The sequence below is a fragment of the Accipiter gentilis genome, chromosome 3 (genome assembly GCF_929443795.1).
Source record: "Accipiter gentilis chromosome 3, bAccGen1.1, whole genome shotgun sequence".
NCBI lineage: Eukaryota > Metazoa > Chordata > Aves > Accipitriformes > Accipitridae > Astur > Astur gentilis.
In genome coordinates, this window is record NC_064882.1 from 34,945,653 (window position 1) to 34,963,259 (window position 17,607).

General features: G+C 39.5%; 1 protein-coding gene across 1 annotated transcript in view; it reads right to left on the bottom strand.

Moving 5' to 3' along the window:
- Nucleotides 1–17,607, bottom strand: part of EVC2 (EvC ciliary complex subunit 2) — an 80,244-nt gene that overhangs the window by 56,303 nt on the left and 6,334 nt on the right. Inside the window, exons 3-7 of the mRNA XM_049794863.1 lie at nucleotides 12,456–12,616; nucleotides 11,868–11,933; nucleotides 6,973–7,159; nucleotides 4,236–4,345; nucleotides 3,054–3,116 (exon numbers count right to left, since the gene is read on the bottom strand). Coding sequence (XP_049650820.1) covers nucleotides 3,054–3,116; nucleotides 4,236–4,345; nucleotides 6,973–7,159; nucleotides 11,868–11,933; nucleotides 12,456–12,616 — 587 coding nt within the window. The remainder of the gene's footprint in view (nucleotides 1–3,053; nucleotides 3,117–4,235; nucleotides 4,346–6,972; nucleotides 7,160–11,867; nucleotides 11,934–12,455; nucleotides 12,617–17,607) is intronic.

Here is a 17,607-nt window from a genome sequence, read left to right on the forward strand (position 1 = left end):
TCACAGAAGGGTTCTCACTGGCCTCTGCCACACCACGGCTCTGCCTGAGGTCCCACCACTTTCAAGGAACAGGAGATGCTGTAGATAATACTTAGGAAAAAAATGCTGCTTTGGAACCACTTCATCCTTTGGCTGAATTCACTCACATTTGTCTAATTTCCAAGCACTCTGTGAAATTTAGGGGTCTCTCTAGGCTTCTGGGGAAAGCAGGAATCTGGTGAGGCTATGGGTTCAGTGAAGCTGAAATGAAGCTGGTTAAGTTTTGATGGAGAAAAAAGCACTGGCTTGGGAATGATCCTGTTGCTTTCTAAGTAAAAGGCGAGACCTATGGCAGGGCAATCAGTGTGCATCAGGGCAGGTCGTTCTGTCAGATGTTATGCTCCAATGGAGAAAAACAGACAGGGAATTACCTGTGCTTTTATACTAAAAAGAAAATGGGTTCTGGAATGACAGCCCATGTCATTGGGGGCTGTAAACCCAAGCAGGACGACACAGCGGGCACCTAATGGCATCTGAAAGGATCGCAGCGGATGGTGCAGGGCAGGTGCCAGAGCCCCTGCACAAGCCACAGCATAGGACCAGAGTTGGCACTGCAGGCCAACCTTCAAACTAATGACACAACAGTAACCCTCAAAAGCCGTATCCTAAGCTAACTGCTTAAGCCATCCCAAAAGTGAGAAGAAGCATCGCAGGCCAGAGTTTCTTTCAAAAACTGCTGTGCTCCCAAAGATTTGAAGGATGCCAAGGGAACAAGCCTGGTAAAAATCAGATCAAAATAATTATTATCATTCATCCCATGCAGTGTGCTTAGATGGGAGAATCTCCTTTTGTCCTTTTCACTACAGTTTCCCATTCAGCACCAAAACCACCCAAAGGCAGAGGCACATAGTAGTGACTGCCCCTGAAGTGCTGCGGGAAGACATCTGGCACGGACACTCAGATGAGCAACACTCATATTTTTTCATAACCCACAAAATTACCTTGTCAAATGGAACCAAGCACTTTCTTCCAGCAGCGCAGAAAAGAAAATCCACAGGGTTTGTAAAACTTTAAAGAACAGCACAGCAGCCAAGTGTGCAAGCAAACGATGTGCAAGCTGATGGGACCAATTTAGCATGGCACTGCCATGACTACATAATTAATTCTTCTCTTTTCTGTCCCCAAAGTCAACATTTAGTATCCATTTAGCCACATGTGTTAGCTTTATCACACCCATGAACAGGTATAAATAATGATTTTCAATAAATAAAATCTGAGATTGAGAGCATTTATGACAGCTGAAGATATGGATGGAATACATCGCACCTCTTTCAGCTGATCATAATTTCCTTGCACAAACTGGTTTCCTTCTGAAGCACCTTATGCTTGGTCACAGCCCAAAGGCCAATACTACGCATGTGAAACATGAAGGGTTCCACAATTTCTAAGCTTTATTTTTTAAAATTAACAGTAGTCTCCACACACCTTTACCACACATTTTAATTACAAACCTTGTTCATTTAGTAAGTTCAAATGCAGCTGAGCCAATTTTACCTAACTATGGAATAGTCCCCAAGAACTTGTTGAGGTCTAACTGTCAAGTTCAAGTTGGAAAAAACCCCACACTATAAAGGTTTTAACTATAGTAATAGACTGCAGGAATTTTCATGGTGGGCCAAGACCAATGTAGCTGACAGTCTTAGCTTAGACATCGCCAACTGCTGCAGATCAATTCACACTGAACTCTACAGAAAAGCAGCATTCATGAAGCTATTTTTCTAACCCAGTCAGCTACTGCATGTTTTACACATTCAAGAGTAAGAGTTTCCAAAAACTACATTTATGGTAATCCCAAGCATAATACTTAGCTATACAAATGTCCAATCCTTTTAAATTTTACTAATTGTTATCCAGGAACAATGACTTCTGTAGCTCATGTAGTTTTACTTTATATCACGTTTAATTTTGGCTTTCATTTTAACAGAATGGGCACTTGATCTTGAATTATGAGAAAGCCAAGTCTGGACCTACATCTGTTACACTAATAGAAGGTAAGAGGGCAAAAGATCCCCAGCAAAAGAGAATACAGGAACAAGAGGCCCCTGTGCCCAATCTCCAGATAGACTACTGATTTTAAAGGTGGAGAGGAGCTCATGGGACAGGCCCATAGAAGGAATGAGCAGCCTAGTCCTCAGGACCTCTTCAGGCAAGCCCCATCCACATGAACTTTAGATTTCAAATGATACAACCACGGCAAAAATGTTCTGGGGTGAAACAAACTATTTTCTTCTGCCTGAACACAAATAATCACATTGTTCTTGCCAACCAAGACACAGCTCCTTAAAAAAAGACCCCTTGCAACACAGCAGCCTGTCAAGGTAATGAGGGGTTAGGGGAGAAAAACTAGTTTGAAGAGATTACTCTAGCAATGAAACTGTATACAGTGGGGAGTTCTCTAATAAAAAATTATCTAGAAGAGAAACGCTGCTGCAATCAATGTAATTTTGAAGGTTTATCTGGCCTCTTAGAAACCATGTTAATTCAGAAGCCAAGAACAGAAAGTCATATTGGAAGGATGACTAGTTAAAAAATGAAAGGCAAACATAAACTACATCTCTTTTACTGCAGTTCTATTTCTCAGGCTCCCCACACAGCTATTTTCTGGTTTGTGTATCAGCATGATACACAAACCTTTTCTCAATAGCTGGAGATAACTCAACCCTTTTGGAAAGGCAAAAAGCTCTCTCATGGTGGCTAGGCACAGGAGCAGGTGAGCATTCCTCATTACAGTTCTCTGTGCCTGGACACTTCTTCAAATGAAAAAACATGGCTAGGAATATAATGGAAGTTTTATTTCCATACTAAATATTGCTGCTTTAAGACAACAAAGACCCCTTATCTTGACTCCTGCTTTCTTCCTCTTATAATCAGAGAACGCAGAACTTGTGTATGATTAACAGTCAGTAGCTGAGTGATGAGATATAAGTGCATAAGCACATCCTTAGCTTCTAAGATTTAGTTTAGATTGTCCATAAGTTTAAGCAGGAGAGTCAATAGCAAATCATAGAATTTACCTTGGTCTTTTCTTCTTCAGTTATGGTGAATGATGCCGTCAATGATACAAGATGTGTTTTATTCTGAGATATAAAAATATTACATGTATTAAAAAACAACGAGCAGAATCCACTGGCAAACAGCCCAGAGTCTCTAGGAAAGCCTCTCCTTGGAAGATAAGCTATACTTCTCATTAAGCTTAAAGCTGCAATAATTCTGATAGGAAAATGCAGTGTACTTGGTGGTAACAGACATGGAGGCAGCTGCTCTGTGGGATACTCTCCCCTTATAATCACACAGAGGCATAATCCAGTGCTCACAGAATTACATTATTCTGTGCCTATAAAATCTGGGTTGACTAAAAATGCACAGAACAGGAGCCACAGTCAGTGCATATGTCTTTACTCTTAGAATTCCCTGGTTTTTGAAGCCTTGATCTCTACCACTCTAGTACCACTCTCATGCACATTGTACATTTTTTCCTCTAAAATAAAGGAGATACAGCAGTTGAACTGAAAATACATCTGCACATTCTAATTACACACAATTATGAAAACCATAGAAAAAATACCAAGCCATATTTAAGGATTGAAAAATTTTACTTTGGAAGAAACCACTTGTCCTGCCTCCTAGTCAAAGCTGGGCCAACTCCAGCATTAGACCGGTTGTCTTAGAGCCTGGTGCAACCAAGTTCTCAAAAATCAGTAAGGATGGAGACTCCTCAGCTTCTCTGAAAAATCTCTTTCAGATCTTCACAACTCTCCTACTAAAAAAGTGACTTCCTTATGAGTAAGGAGGTTTTCCTTTGCTGCAACTTTTTTTTTGGTTAAAAGAAATTATTTTCTGATAAAAATATGGCAAAACTTCCACTTTTTCACACACTACAGGAATACACACATAAGTATGTGGAACACCGTTATTTCCAGGATACATAGATAAACTAGAGAGAAATACAAAAAGTAGAGAGAGAAGCTACAGGACAACACACAAACATACTTCACCTATTTATGGAGGTCTAGGACTTCCCAAGCTATGAAGAATACCTCATGTACTTATAAATTCATGGTAAACAATCAGAGAGCCTAAGAACCTCATTACATGCAGGCCTCATTGCTTAGGCAGACAAGAACCACCTTGGAGACTTTTTTTTTTTTTTTTTTACAAAAATTGTGAAGAGCAAAATAAAATTGTAAAGGACATACCTGTGATGAACTCCTGAAAGTTAGCTTTGCAGGCAGTGTCAAGACCCTGCCATCCCACATTTCTTTTGCATCAAGAAGTGCAGAGTAGTTGATTGCAAAGTGTTCTCCACCTGTTAAAACAGAGGAAAAAAAACCCAGGCTGTGTAGATTAAGCAGGTGAGGTACATCTGCCAGTGCAATAGCAGCCTCTAAGTAATCGTGTCTGCATTTTCTTAAACAGTAGCTACATAGGCTCAAAAACAACTCAGTACAGTTGCACATCTTTTTTTACACAAGAAGACTGAGTGTGAATCTCTTCACAGCTGAGCACCCAGCTAAGCTCAGCTGCAGTTACAGATGTTTGCAAAATTTGAAAAGCAAGTTCAATATGAAAAAAACATCCAAGGAGCTTTTTAGGTTCCCCTTTAGACTGTGCTTCCTCACCAGCAAAAATGCTCTCCTAGGAACCAAGCTGCAGTAAGCTCACAACACTGACTTCAAGCGAATTCAGCAGAAGAGGTAACCAGAGCCTACCAGCATAGTCCAGAGAGGAAGGATATGGACAGCTTTGCTCTGTCCCAGGAAAATTTCTCAAAGATCCCTGGGGAAGGCTTGGGACAGCACAGAAGCTTTTCCTTTCTGACACACAGATGCCTCACATCCAGGGTAGATAGTTCCTGGCCACATGAGTCCAGCAACATCCTTTGTATCTGCTGCCTCTAAGAACACAAGCAAATTTGGCCCAGGATCTGGAAACTGCATTAAATGATGTATCAAGCTACTGAAAAGCATCATGTTTTGACTGACAGTAAAACATCAACATGAGATATTTAAAAATAATTTATTTTTTTTTAATAAAATGGACAGCCTACATTATAACCACTAACTAGTTGGTTCTCCTCACGTTGAAACCAAAGAGAAATCTGACTGACATTGCAGCTGAATTTTGATTCACAGTGTACTCTAGCACTGAAAAATTATCATGGCTAACATGCAGCATGACAGTACATAGGCCAGTGTAGGTAGCAAGGTATGGGCTGAGTCCAGGACTTACATAGTAATGACACAATTTTAAACTATGCAGAAATTTGTTCTGCCGGATTTTCTTCCAGTTCAGTATTCTTCATGCTGATTCGTGCAGTGTATATGGGCTAGAAAAGCTAGCTTCAGTTCCAGATTCGGTAATGATAAATAAATAAAGTAACTGCTCCAACTCAGTTTACTAGATCAGCTCTGCAAACCATTTTTCTATTCTTTCTCAGGGATCATTCTTTCTTAAGAACCTCTGTTGACAGCCAGCAATTCCTTGACATTAAAAAAAACCCCACCCCTCTTATCAGTACCACTACTCACACTGCTGTTATTGGAAATGGAGTCTGGCTATGCATTTGCAATCAGACAGCAGTGCCAGGTCTACTTATTTCCCTTTCCTATTTGGAAAACTTTCACCAGTAAAACACTATCATAACCCTAAATACTTCAACCATAAACAGGTATCACTGAACACTTCTGAAGATCCAAGAGAAATATCATGACTCTCACATGCAAGCCACTAATCTTCTTTGTGCTTAGGAAAAAGGAGATGAAGAAATCAAGAAAGGTAAAATTTTATGAATGTGCAGTGATCCAACTGCTACCAAAGGAATAGACTCACTCCAAGAATGGATAGGTATCTCTTGATTACTTGGTTTTATAATTTGCTCAGTTTGGGGAAAACGGATACTGAGAGGAGCTGCCCTATTTCTGATGAATCTTCTTGCCTGCTTGCATGGCCTTTTGCAATTCCAACGCACCTCAATACCTGTCCTGGTTTCAGCTGGGATAGAGTTAACTCTCTTCCTAGTAGCTGGTGCAGTGCTATGTTTTGAGTTCAGTATGAGAAGAATGTTGATAACGCTGATGTTTTCAGTTGTTGCTCAGTAGTGTTTAGACTATAGTCAAGGATTTTTCAGCTTCTCATGCTCAGCCAGGGCACAAGAAGTTGGCACAGGACACAGCCAGGGCACCTGACCCAAACTGGCCAACGGTGTATTCCATACCATGGGACGTCCCATCTAGTATAGGAACCTGGAAGTGGGGGGGCAGGCAATCGCCGCTCAGGGACTGGTGGGGTGTCGGTCGGCGGGTGGTGAGCAATTGCCCTGCACATCATTTGTACATTCCAATCCTTTTATTACTACTGTTGTCATTTTATTAGTGTTACCATTATCATTGTTAGTTTCTTCTTTTCTGTTCTATTAAACCGTTCTTATCTCAACCCATGAGTTTTACTTCTTTTCCTGATTTTCTCCCCCATCCAACTGGGGGGAGGTGGAGTGAGTGAGCGGCTGCGTGGTGCTTAGTTGCTGGCTGGGGTTAAACCACAACAATACCTCAGCAAGCCAATCTGCCATGCTTTGCTAAAGAAGGAATACTCATCAGATATGATTAAAATGGCTTGTGCAGCAGCTTTTAAAAATACCCCAAATGAACAAATACTATCATGAAAGATTCTCTTTCATTTTAATGGCAGCGACCTTTACAGAGTACAGGGGCTCACTTCTGTGCCTGGGAGATCAGAAGCAGTTCAAAGGTGGGAGGGAAAATGTGCATTAGTAGAATTGTAAACTGCAGCATGAAACCCTTCCCAGAGTTCTTCACCTGTATTAACTGATAATCAGAGAATTTATACCAACAAAAATACATAAATAAATAAATATTGTGAACAGATGCTCTTCCACATGTGTTATCAGGGGTACTTCTTTGCAGATTTTGTTACCTTGCAAGAATCTTTTCCTGTAAATCTGTATGCCATCTGTGGTCTTATTAACGGTGTTCTTTTGAACATGTAGACCAGTGATATTGTCCAGGAGGATAAGATCTGTAATGTTTGCTGAGAGCAGCGTGTTAGTGTTATTAATCAGAAGTGTAATGTATGCAGTTTGAGGGTCATGTTCAACATCCACCTGAAAACAGAAATATTAGCATTAACGGTGCAAAATGGTTGTATGTGCATCTTACCAGCAAAATTCATAGTACTGATTACTAACAGAAGTTCATTATAAGTGTAAACTTATTTTCTGAAGGCATTCTGAGTGACCTCCAAATGGCACTACACTCAGTTTGATCTCAGACTCCCAAGAAGATTTTTATCTTTGGTATATCAAGCTGTTGTTTGGAGACAAAGGGACAGAAAGCCAGAAGTTGGAAACCCAGCTTGTGCAGAGCCAGAAGTGAAAATAAGAATCTGAATATCCCCACAATACCTCATACAACACAGAACTGGATCATAACTTTATAACCAGAGTCTGGAAAATTCTTAACTTTGAACTTCTGTACCAGGAGGATGTTTCTTTTGCAAGCTACCCTCATTGCAAGTTCATTCTCTCCATGCAGTTTTGGTCTCTACTTCCCTTTTTTCAGAGCAACCACACTCTCCGAAGGATGCCAGCTGCCTCGATGCGCCCTTCCCATGGGAGGGCTGATGGAGCCACCAGTGGACGTGGAGTTCACAGCTCTGCTTCCAGTTAGTGGTGAAGTTCATAAGCTAATCGCCAATCTCTAGCAACACACGCTCATGTGATTTTAGTTATTTATTCCATTAGGCCGTTAACTCTTACTGAGAAATTACACCCTCTAAATGAAATTACTCTGAGCACAGAGTTGCTTACTGACCTCTCACCTTCCAAACTGCCTTCCCCTATAACTCATATTAAACCAGAATTGTTGAAAACTTTATCAGGTCTATAATATGCCGGCCTATAGTATAGTGTGCTGGTTTTGGCTGTTTGTCTTAACAACAAAATTCATAGTGTTGATTACTAATAAACATAGCCCCATACTAGCTACTATGAAGAAAATTAACTCTACCCCAGCCAAAACGAGCACACATAGCCATGATGGTATATCAGGCTTCTAATAATGACACCAAATTAACACTTATTTAGCTGACCAAAGTATGATTCAGGCTGAGCCTCTCTCTTTTTTTTCTCCTCGTTTTTAGGAAATGTCTACTCTGTATCTGGACATCAGCAAATGTAAATAATAAAGCAGCCCCCACAGAAATGAGTTCTAAAAATATGAATTGTGATAGACTTCAGAAATCACACCAGAGCTCATGGCAGCCACAGGGTTTGACATATGTAGTTATGATTTCATTGTGCACCATTGAAACAGATTACAGTTTTAGCATATCTTATGAATCAAGGAGAAGAAACAGTTTATTGAAATTATTATTGGTTAGTTTGTATTTTTCTATTCAAGTGACAGTAATTAAAGTACCTTTGAATAAATCTGTTTACATAACAAACTCTCCTTGGTATACCACACTAAATTTTCCAAACTCATTACAGCAAGTTCAACCTCAACTGCATTAAACAAAACTTATGGAGGAAAAAACCCAACTATTTATTGCACTAGATTCTGCAAATAATTGTCAGCACATATAAAAACAGGCTTAATCATATTTGTGACGAAAGCATTATCAATTTCATATGAGAACATTTATGAGACTTAAAATCACCAAATATTAAAAATGTGATTATTTTGGGCAGATTTCCTCTCTTCTGGTTTCTGATCCAGCATGACGCAGTCAATATGCCCTTCAACCTTTCCTGTGCAGTCACAAAGGCTAGGAATTTGCTTTAAAAAGCACAAACAAAAAGAAACAGGAAAAAAGGCCTCAAAGCCACATAAAGAAAATTGAAAGCCACAAAGCAGAGACCCTGACCCAGTCACCAAAACAAGAAAATACACCTTGAAAGATTAAAGGTTCAAACTGCATGAGTTGTTAATACCGTATTATGCTCCACGGTAAATGTGGATGGGCCTGTGCAGACAAACATGTATGCATCAGCAAAAGAGGGAGCTGTGGAAACAGGGGGAAATAGCACAATTTTTTCCTCCCTTCATTTTCCCACACCTTTCCCTTGCTGTTCTGTGAGATGAAGACAAAAAATGAGGAATTCAAGGTCTCTTCCTGTGCTTCTAACCAGGCACAAATATATTCCTTTACATTTGGGGACAGGGGATATAAACAATAATTTAGATAAATTCCTATAATAAAATAGGCAGAGAAAGTAGCGTGTATAGTTCACAGGTACGTGGGGGAATATGGCAGCATTAGTCCTCTCCTTCCCCTAGACAAGTTTAATGCGCTCCCACACACTGTTCATTCTCTTTCTCCAACCAATTTTGCATTTTCTCTTCATTTTGTCTCATTTAATAAAATTCTTAATTCAGTGACTAAACAAAGCAACCCTTTAGAAGTATCCCAACTGTACTGCCTATCTGCTACCACAATCTTCCTCAGGTGGCCAAAAGGCCACATTTGTTACATTTCTGATTAATATTAAAAACATGTTTTGGATTCTTTAATTTTGACTCGCAGTCAGTTTTAACCTAAACTGCAAAGGGGTTGAAAGAATTTGGATTTTTTTTTTTCCTGATAGCACTGGAGAAAGCAGCAGATGAGAATCAAGCAGGAGGGAAGCTCTTGGGTTTGAACACTACTAGAAAGAAACTCGTCCATATGCTGCTGCCATTGGGATCAGCAGCCACTGGATATCTCCTTTAAGCTGCTCCTCTAATTTGCCTGAAGATGTTTTTTCTTGCTTTTGGAGCAGATGATTATGCTGCAAACCATCTACAGGAACTGAACCCAACGGCAGCCACTCATGATGCATAAGTGCACGCTCCGTTTTCTCTCTGCTGCTCAAGCACACTGTATGTGTCACCAACCCCTGCAAGCCATGTCACTTCGGGTACCTGGGAGAGTGGAGTGAAAGAACCATGGCAAGGAGAAAAGAAAGGAGTAAGGAATTGCCATGGAAGCAAAAGGAACAGAGGATCTTTTGGAATAAGTTAGAATAACTAGAAACAGGAAAGGTGGAAAAAAAATGAAGGATCATAGATTCATAGATGATCTGCAATGCAAGAATACTTAGGAGACTGAGAAACAAGACAGGTAAATGTGTTAAAAGCTAGTCAAATTTAAAGATTTACTTCAGCTCTGCTAAAGATTATTGTCAATATGAAGTACTATTACAGAAAAATTCATGTCATACTATGGAATGAAGCTCTTAAAGGAGCACATTTTTGGAAGGAAGGAAGGGAGTGGGTGCCGGAAGCATAGGTAAAATTTAAACACCCCAGTTTCAATAAGGGTATTTCTTCGACAAGGTGTTGGAAAAATCCTGACTCGAAGAAGTAAACATATGTCATCTCCATGCTCTGAAGAGCCACTCGTGGTAAGAGGAGGAAAATGTGCAAAATTCACTTTTTTTCCATTTAAACCAGCTAAAGACTACCATATGGCCAGTCCATCTCTTAGCAGGAAAGCATCTGCTCAGACAAATTAGGATTGAAGTAGATGACAAGGTAAACAAAGGAAAATAAAATGTGAACTGCATTTGAAGGTGGAAGATGATCACACACAATCGCGTAGTTTTGAATAATTTACAACTAATAGTACTACATACAACTGCAAAATTATTTTCTGATAATCCTAGCATCTACAACAGATTAACTTTGATCTTGTACAGCAGGATTTCACAATTTTAAATGAGAATGCATAAGGCTGTGCTATGAATAGCAGAAAAAACCCAACATGTAACTGTCTCAAACTCTCCTTCTGAGAGGCTCTGATATAAAAATTTGGAATCTACAGCTGGGAAAGGAGAATATTCTGTGTTACTGCTTCTTATGCCTGATATGCTCACTATTCAGCCTCATTAATTATGATATGCCACCATTTCAGTAACAACATTGTATGTAATTAGTGCCATGAGATGTGACGCATATTCATTTTTCTCTATGCAAATGATCTGGTGCAGGTTATAATATCACCTTTTCTGTACTGGTTACTGAACCCTCTATCCTCATACACAGAATTTCAGCAGCTGAATTCAGATTTGTCTTAAAGTTGGATGCACTTTCTCTCTCCAAGGGACAGGTAAAATGAACTATCTCTAATTATAAAAATTCAGACTTCACCAAGTGTGGAAAAAAAAAACGGGGGAAAAAAAAGAGAAAGGAAAAATAACAGTCTATGGAAGGTTTAAAATTTCCTTATAGTAGGGAGGTCTTTGCTCCTCATAAGCATTTTACACGAGTCAAATGAAACCTTTTTTTTTATTAAAGACTGTGCTGTAGCTGAGTCCCACTGAATATGCAGACTATGACACAGTGGCTCTTCCATGGCTGTATGATAGGATGCCCAAAGATACAATGGGCATCATGGGGCTCAGTGCCCCATCCTTCAAAAGGAGTCCATACTTGACACAGGTAGGGCATGCATGGTTGAGCCAGAAAAGTATCTCAGTAGGCTTATCTCATCCTCTAAAGAAGTCGATCTCTATCTCTACCCAGCCTTGTGGCTGATTTCTAGAGTTCACTGGGCTTTGCCCATTTATAGTTTTACAAATTCACGCCGAGGTATTTACTTTGACCACAATCTAAAATCCCCTGAAGTCTGAGAGGAGATTTCACTGATGTCCTTCAGTTTTAAATTGACACTGCAAAACTGTGCCTCTTACAGAGGGTGTTACTATCTTAACATCAAAATGGATGTTCTCCCAAATACTCAGCACGGGTACAATTCTGTTCCCACTTTTTAAAGGACATTTGGGTACAAACTTCCTACCAAATTAACAAGACAAATGTAAGAAAACTTACCACACCACATTTCTGAAGGGTTATTCCAAATCCAGAAGACACTGATATATTGGACACATCTTCAGGCTGTGGAGGAAGAGGAAAAGCCTACATAGTATATGAAGATATCACAATTCACAAACTGCAGCGCAAGTTAAATTATGTAAATAATGACATTAAAAAAAAAATTTAGAGGTATTAATCACTTTCAAATTTAAGAGCTTTGTTATCCCAATAGTTAAACTGTTTTTCTAGTCCAAATTTGCATGACCTACTTATTCCCACAAGTAATTACTAGTATCTTAATTGATATATTCATCTTTTGGCTATCACAATTCCCTAAGTGCACAAAGTTTATCAGACTATACAGATCTGTTTCATTACTAAGCATCTATCAGAATTTATGCAGCAATCACATAGCTGTATCTGTCACAATAATTCTTTGGAAGTCTCACAACTAGTTAGCGCTGCTGAAGCCATCTCAAGTGAACATAATCACCAGAGACAGAAGCATACTAATGGAGTAGTAAATTTCCAGCAATGTTTACTTTTGATATAATTGCTACAATCCTTACAAATATTAAAAGTGGCAAACCATCTTTTACTGACCAGCTGGTGGTTAACAGAAGACTCTCGTTTGAACAAAATCTTCTTTGTCCATGAGGGTATCAAAGCAAACAGCGAATGGCTCCACTGATCGTCCGAGGCTGCAGAACTCAAGAGCTGGTGAGGGGCTTCGCTTGCTTCAATGACCAGAGGCAAGGGCATTGCTGAAAACCAAGGCAAGACTCTGCATTAGAGCTAAAGCTGGCTCCTGTGCGGCAGCTGCTTGGTGCAGATGCCAGCAACCAGCACGCTCTCCCTCAAAGCACTTAAAATCAATATAGATAACATGAGGCCAGACAGAAAAGAGATGGGATTTGACCCACAAAACCCAGCAGGACTTAGAACAAAACTGTTCCCTACCTAGGGAACTCACATATAACCCACAGAAAACTTCTTGCCATTTAAATGTAAAGTGTCTAATGCATGAATTAAAAATTTGTTGCAGCCTTAAATCAACTGTTATTATTTTCAACACGAAGAAATTTTCAGCAAAGAATAAATAATGGAAACACTCCACAATGTGGGTGGTCTCAGTACTAATGGTGTTCTGCTTCAAAGATATAGTCTGCCAATTAACCATTAACCCTATCAATACATATTCAGAGCAAAAATACTCCTCAGTTAAGGGTCTTGGTTACATTTCAGCTGAACTGGAGTGCCATCAAACCAAATGCTCCTCAATTTAGTAATTAGCAACATAAATGCTAGCTTATACTATTACATTTTTGTGAAAGATTAGTCCATGATATCACACAAAATTACAAGAACAGTTTTGAAATGATATCACTTCCATCTACTAAAGTAAAACCACCTATGACATTAATAAAAGGACCTTATACTAAACATCAATAATTTAATATACTAAATTGTCAAAAGGTAAAGCTGCCAAATGAAGAGAAAAAAAAGTCATGAAAATTTCAAAATGATAGTTGGCTGTCTATGTTTAAAGATACTTTTTTTCATTCTTTGCATAATAGTTCTCATTTATTTCTTATTTTTAAATCCCATGTTTTAATCATTAGCAATATATATTCATATGAATAAAAACTCTCATTGAAAAGCAAAGATTTTTGGCAAATGACATTTTTCTATAAAGTTTTCATTTTTAAAAAACCTATTATATGTTAATGAAATATGAAAAGCTGAAGATACTAAAATCTCATTAATATGAGAAGCACCATTTTTTTTGAAAAGACACTGCTTTGTTGGAAGAACAGTATAAAGAAATACTGTTAGCGGTAAATAGAAAAGGCATACACAGGGCATTCAGAATTGGACCCTTAAAAGGAAGTCCTATAAAGGGCCTTGAAGCATTGATGCACATGAATCACCAAAAAGATTTCTGTTAACATAATGAATGAGATGCAGTCCTGCTGCTTCCAGAACCCAGATGGACACGTGCACCTTGGGAAGCTTCACTGTCTTTCCATGCTGGAATAGCATGCTTTTTATTTGGGAGGGAGTGGTTTATATTGGACAAAATTGTGGATATATGAGCCAGGAAAAGCTAGTTGTTTATATTTTATGATCAGTTTTAATTCACTTTTCTAAGTTTTACTTAAATACTTAAACCATTGTTAAACAATACAACAGACTCAGACTAATTTAGGGACTGTTAAAATATCAAGGTAAACTTGGAAAGAACAGTAATATGTATAATAACAATAACGGATGTCTGCGTATCTTTGGGATTGAATTTTTTCAGGGTAGTCATGCATGGTGCATTTCTGTTTCAAGACTAAGCAACAGCCCAAATCATTCAGAATGACACCAGTGCTAAACTCTGAGTGCAGTACAGACGTACTAGCTACCAGTCTGAGCCCACCTGGCCATGGCACTCCCCAGCAGATCCAAGTACCATACTACATACCACCTCCAATGGCTCTAAACCTATGTTCTGACTACTGAGCCAAGCCTCTTCGCAGTTTTGTATAGATATATCCAAACATTGAAAAAGATTCATTTTATATTTGCTATATGTGGTTTTGGCTGGAACAGAGTTAATTTTCTGTCTAGTAGCTATTATGGGTCTGTGTTTTGGATTTGTGCTGGAAACAGTGTTGATAATCCAGAGATGTTTTCGTTACTGCTGAGCTGTGCTTACCCAGAGCCAAGGGCTTTCCTGCTTCTCACCCCACCCCACCAGCGAGGAGGCTGGGGGAGCACAAGGAGTTGGGAGGTGACACAGCCGGGACAGCTGACCCCGACTGACCCAAGGGATATTCCAGACCATAGGACGTCATCCTCAGCATGTAAAGCTAGGGTAAGAAGAAGGAAGGGGGGGACATTCAGAGTAATGGCATTTGTCTTCCCAAGTCACTGTTAGGTGTGATGGAGCCCTGCTTTCCTGGAGATGGCTGGACACCTGCCTGCCCATGGGAAGCGGGGAATGAATTCCTTGGTTTGCTTTGCTTGTGCACATGGCTTTTGCTTTACCCATTAAACTCTCTTTATCTCAGCCCATGAGTTTTCTCACTTTTACCCTTCTGATTCTCTCCCCCATCCCACTGGGGGGGAGTGAGCGAGCGGCTGCGTGGTCCCTAGTTGCCGGCTTGGGTTAAACCATGATAATGCATCTCTCCTATATTAATGCAACTGTCACCGCATTCCTATGGAGGTGGAGCACCAATTCTTTTCATTTTCTTGACAGACTACAAGAGATATACTTTCCTTTATAGTAAGCAGAAACCGTGATTGAAGCCATGGAGCTTCTTTCTAGGGCTTCATAAGAATCAGAAGTTAAAATGGCAAAATGTACGGGCTGGGTTGAGCAACTACTGCCTTCAAAGTGCATCTTATTTAGCAGATAATTTCCTTCTGTATTTTGGATGAGGGAGGTCAGCCAACAAGAAGGGGGTTAATTTAATCTTAAAATATATTTTGTTATTGTGCCCTATGCAGCATGACATCTCCATCAGCACACCCAACTGCACTTCTCATGTGACAGCAAATCCTGATAGTCCCCTCTGGAGGGTATCAAGTCCACAGTAACCATTTAATTAACTGATCATGTTCTTTGACTCTGAATAAATCTCTGGATTACTAATTACACAGATGAGTCTGTTTTCGAGTTGTGCTTTGTCATCACTTACAATCCCAAGATAATGTGCCCAGCTCCAAGCAGAAGTCTCCAGGCATGTTATTTGGCTGCTCCATCATCAGTAATTGGAGGCTGGGGATTTTGCAGGCTCTTGACATTATGTTAAGCAGCCTCAATGCTGATGATGATTACAAGGATACTTCTACAAATTCACTTCTGTCTTCCCAGCACTCATTGGAAGGTTTTGCTTAAATAGATTCCATCAGTGTGACACATGTCCGTACAGCAACATGTGCCACTGCCTTCCTCCAAATTTTTTCTCATCCTTCCTACTAATTTTTAACAATATAGGCTGTTGTATAATACCCTGGTTTCCCTTGCCAGTAAAGCAGCACTTTTCTATCTCATTATTTTTTGTAGTATCAACTGTCAGTTAAATAACTTTTTCCTGATACACATATATTTAACTGTCACAAGAACATTACAAACTTCAGTCCAGATGACCTAGAAGAACATAACTGCTTTTCCACGTAACTTGCTGCATACTCTTAACATCAAGACAACATAATTGTATTTATCAATTCACCTGCTGCCTCTTTTCAGATAAGGTCCTAGATGGATTATAGATGGCTGATGATTGCTTGAAAAGCTGGACGTTGACTATCTGAGAAAGGATGGTATAGGCATAACATATTCTGTGGTTTTCACGTCTATTCTAGATTTTTGTTCTGAAATTGTTTTTGTTTTTTAACAAATAGATTCACCTGAGGTTGGAAAATACTAATACTTGACTCCTGAGGCCTTTCACTAACAAGCATCGAGTTTTCTTTTGGATACCCTGCTGCTCCGAAGTGCAAGCGCCCCACTGTCAGTGCCCCTTCAGAGATGCATCCCAATTCTGACACCGACTGCAGTCTCATTGTTCCTTCCAGTCTCTTTTCTTCTTACAGCTTCAATCTTTGCCATTTTTCTGGTTGTTTTCAGAAAAGCCATTATCAGAGCTCCATGGTCTTCACTTCCACTAGTTTCTAAATGGAAACCATTCCCACTCCTTTTCAAAAGGGAAACTGCAAAGCAGGGGAACAGTTTCAGCTTTATACACAGCCCAAACAGCCCCCTCTCATCTGGGCTTCCCAGGCTGCCACCAGGCACTCCTGAAGTACGGTGCCTCAGGCCAAAACATTTCCCAGTAAGCAAACTAGCAGAGCATGAGGCTTAATCTGGGGCTTTCCTGTAAATATGTCCAAAGATGCCAAGTGAAGCAGTTCATCAAAGAAAGGCTGTAATTTCACTTTGTTTGAGATGTGAGACAATATTGTAATAAACTTTGCATAACCAATTTGTTAATCAAACCTGTTGGTTGTTAAAATATATTGATCTCTACAACTTAGTAATTAAGCTGCTTTTAACCACACTAACTTATTAAACAATAAGCACAGCAACAATTGATGAAACTAGATATTGAGCTAAGTAAGCAGGATGTGCCTGTCTTGATTTCGTCGTAACTTATAACAATATCACGATCTTTAAGAGGAAATTTTGTTTTGTTTTCCTTAAACCTTCCACATTTTTACAATGTAGTATCAAGTTGTTAAATGTTATCTTACTTTTAATTAGCAAGTTACGAAAATGTTTTTCCATTATTTAATCCTCCATAAACCCAATATAAACAGATATGCCAGAACCCTGTCTTAAACTGCCTGTTCCTAGCTAATTACCAGTGCTGGTAGGTCGACTTTGTATTGAGTTACAAAATGAAAACATGAAAATAAATATTAATATAGCTGAAACAGCTCAAAGACTGGTGTAACATTTTACCACTCCTGTTACTATAGCATTCACTCAGTCCCACGTATGCGCAGTGCCACAACAATATTAAATGACAAATGCACAGTTGATCAGAACAGTCTCAGCTATTTAATACTGTTCAATTTTCTTTGCTATTCTCCCCAGGTAGTCATTCACCACTCCTCAGCTTTGTGCGCTATTGCTTTGGGTGGTGATCTTTTGCTCTTTTGGACCTCCAGCAGCCACACTTGAGGCACACACAATACACTGAGGAAGGAGAGCTCCCCACTCCCAGTTCTGACTGCATTCGCTTGCTGCTCAGGGTGT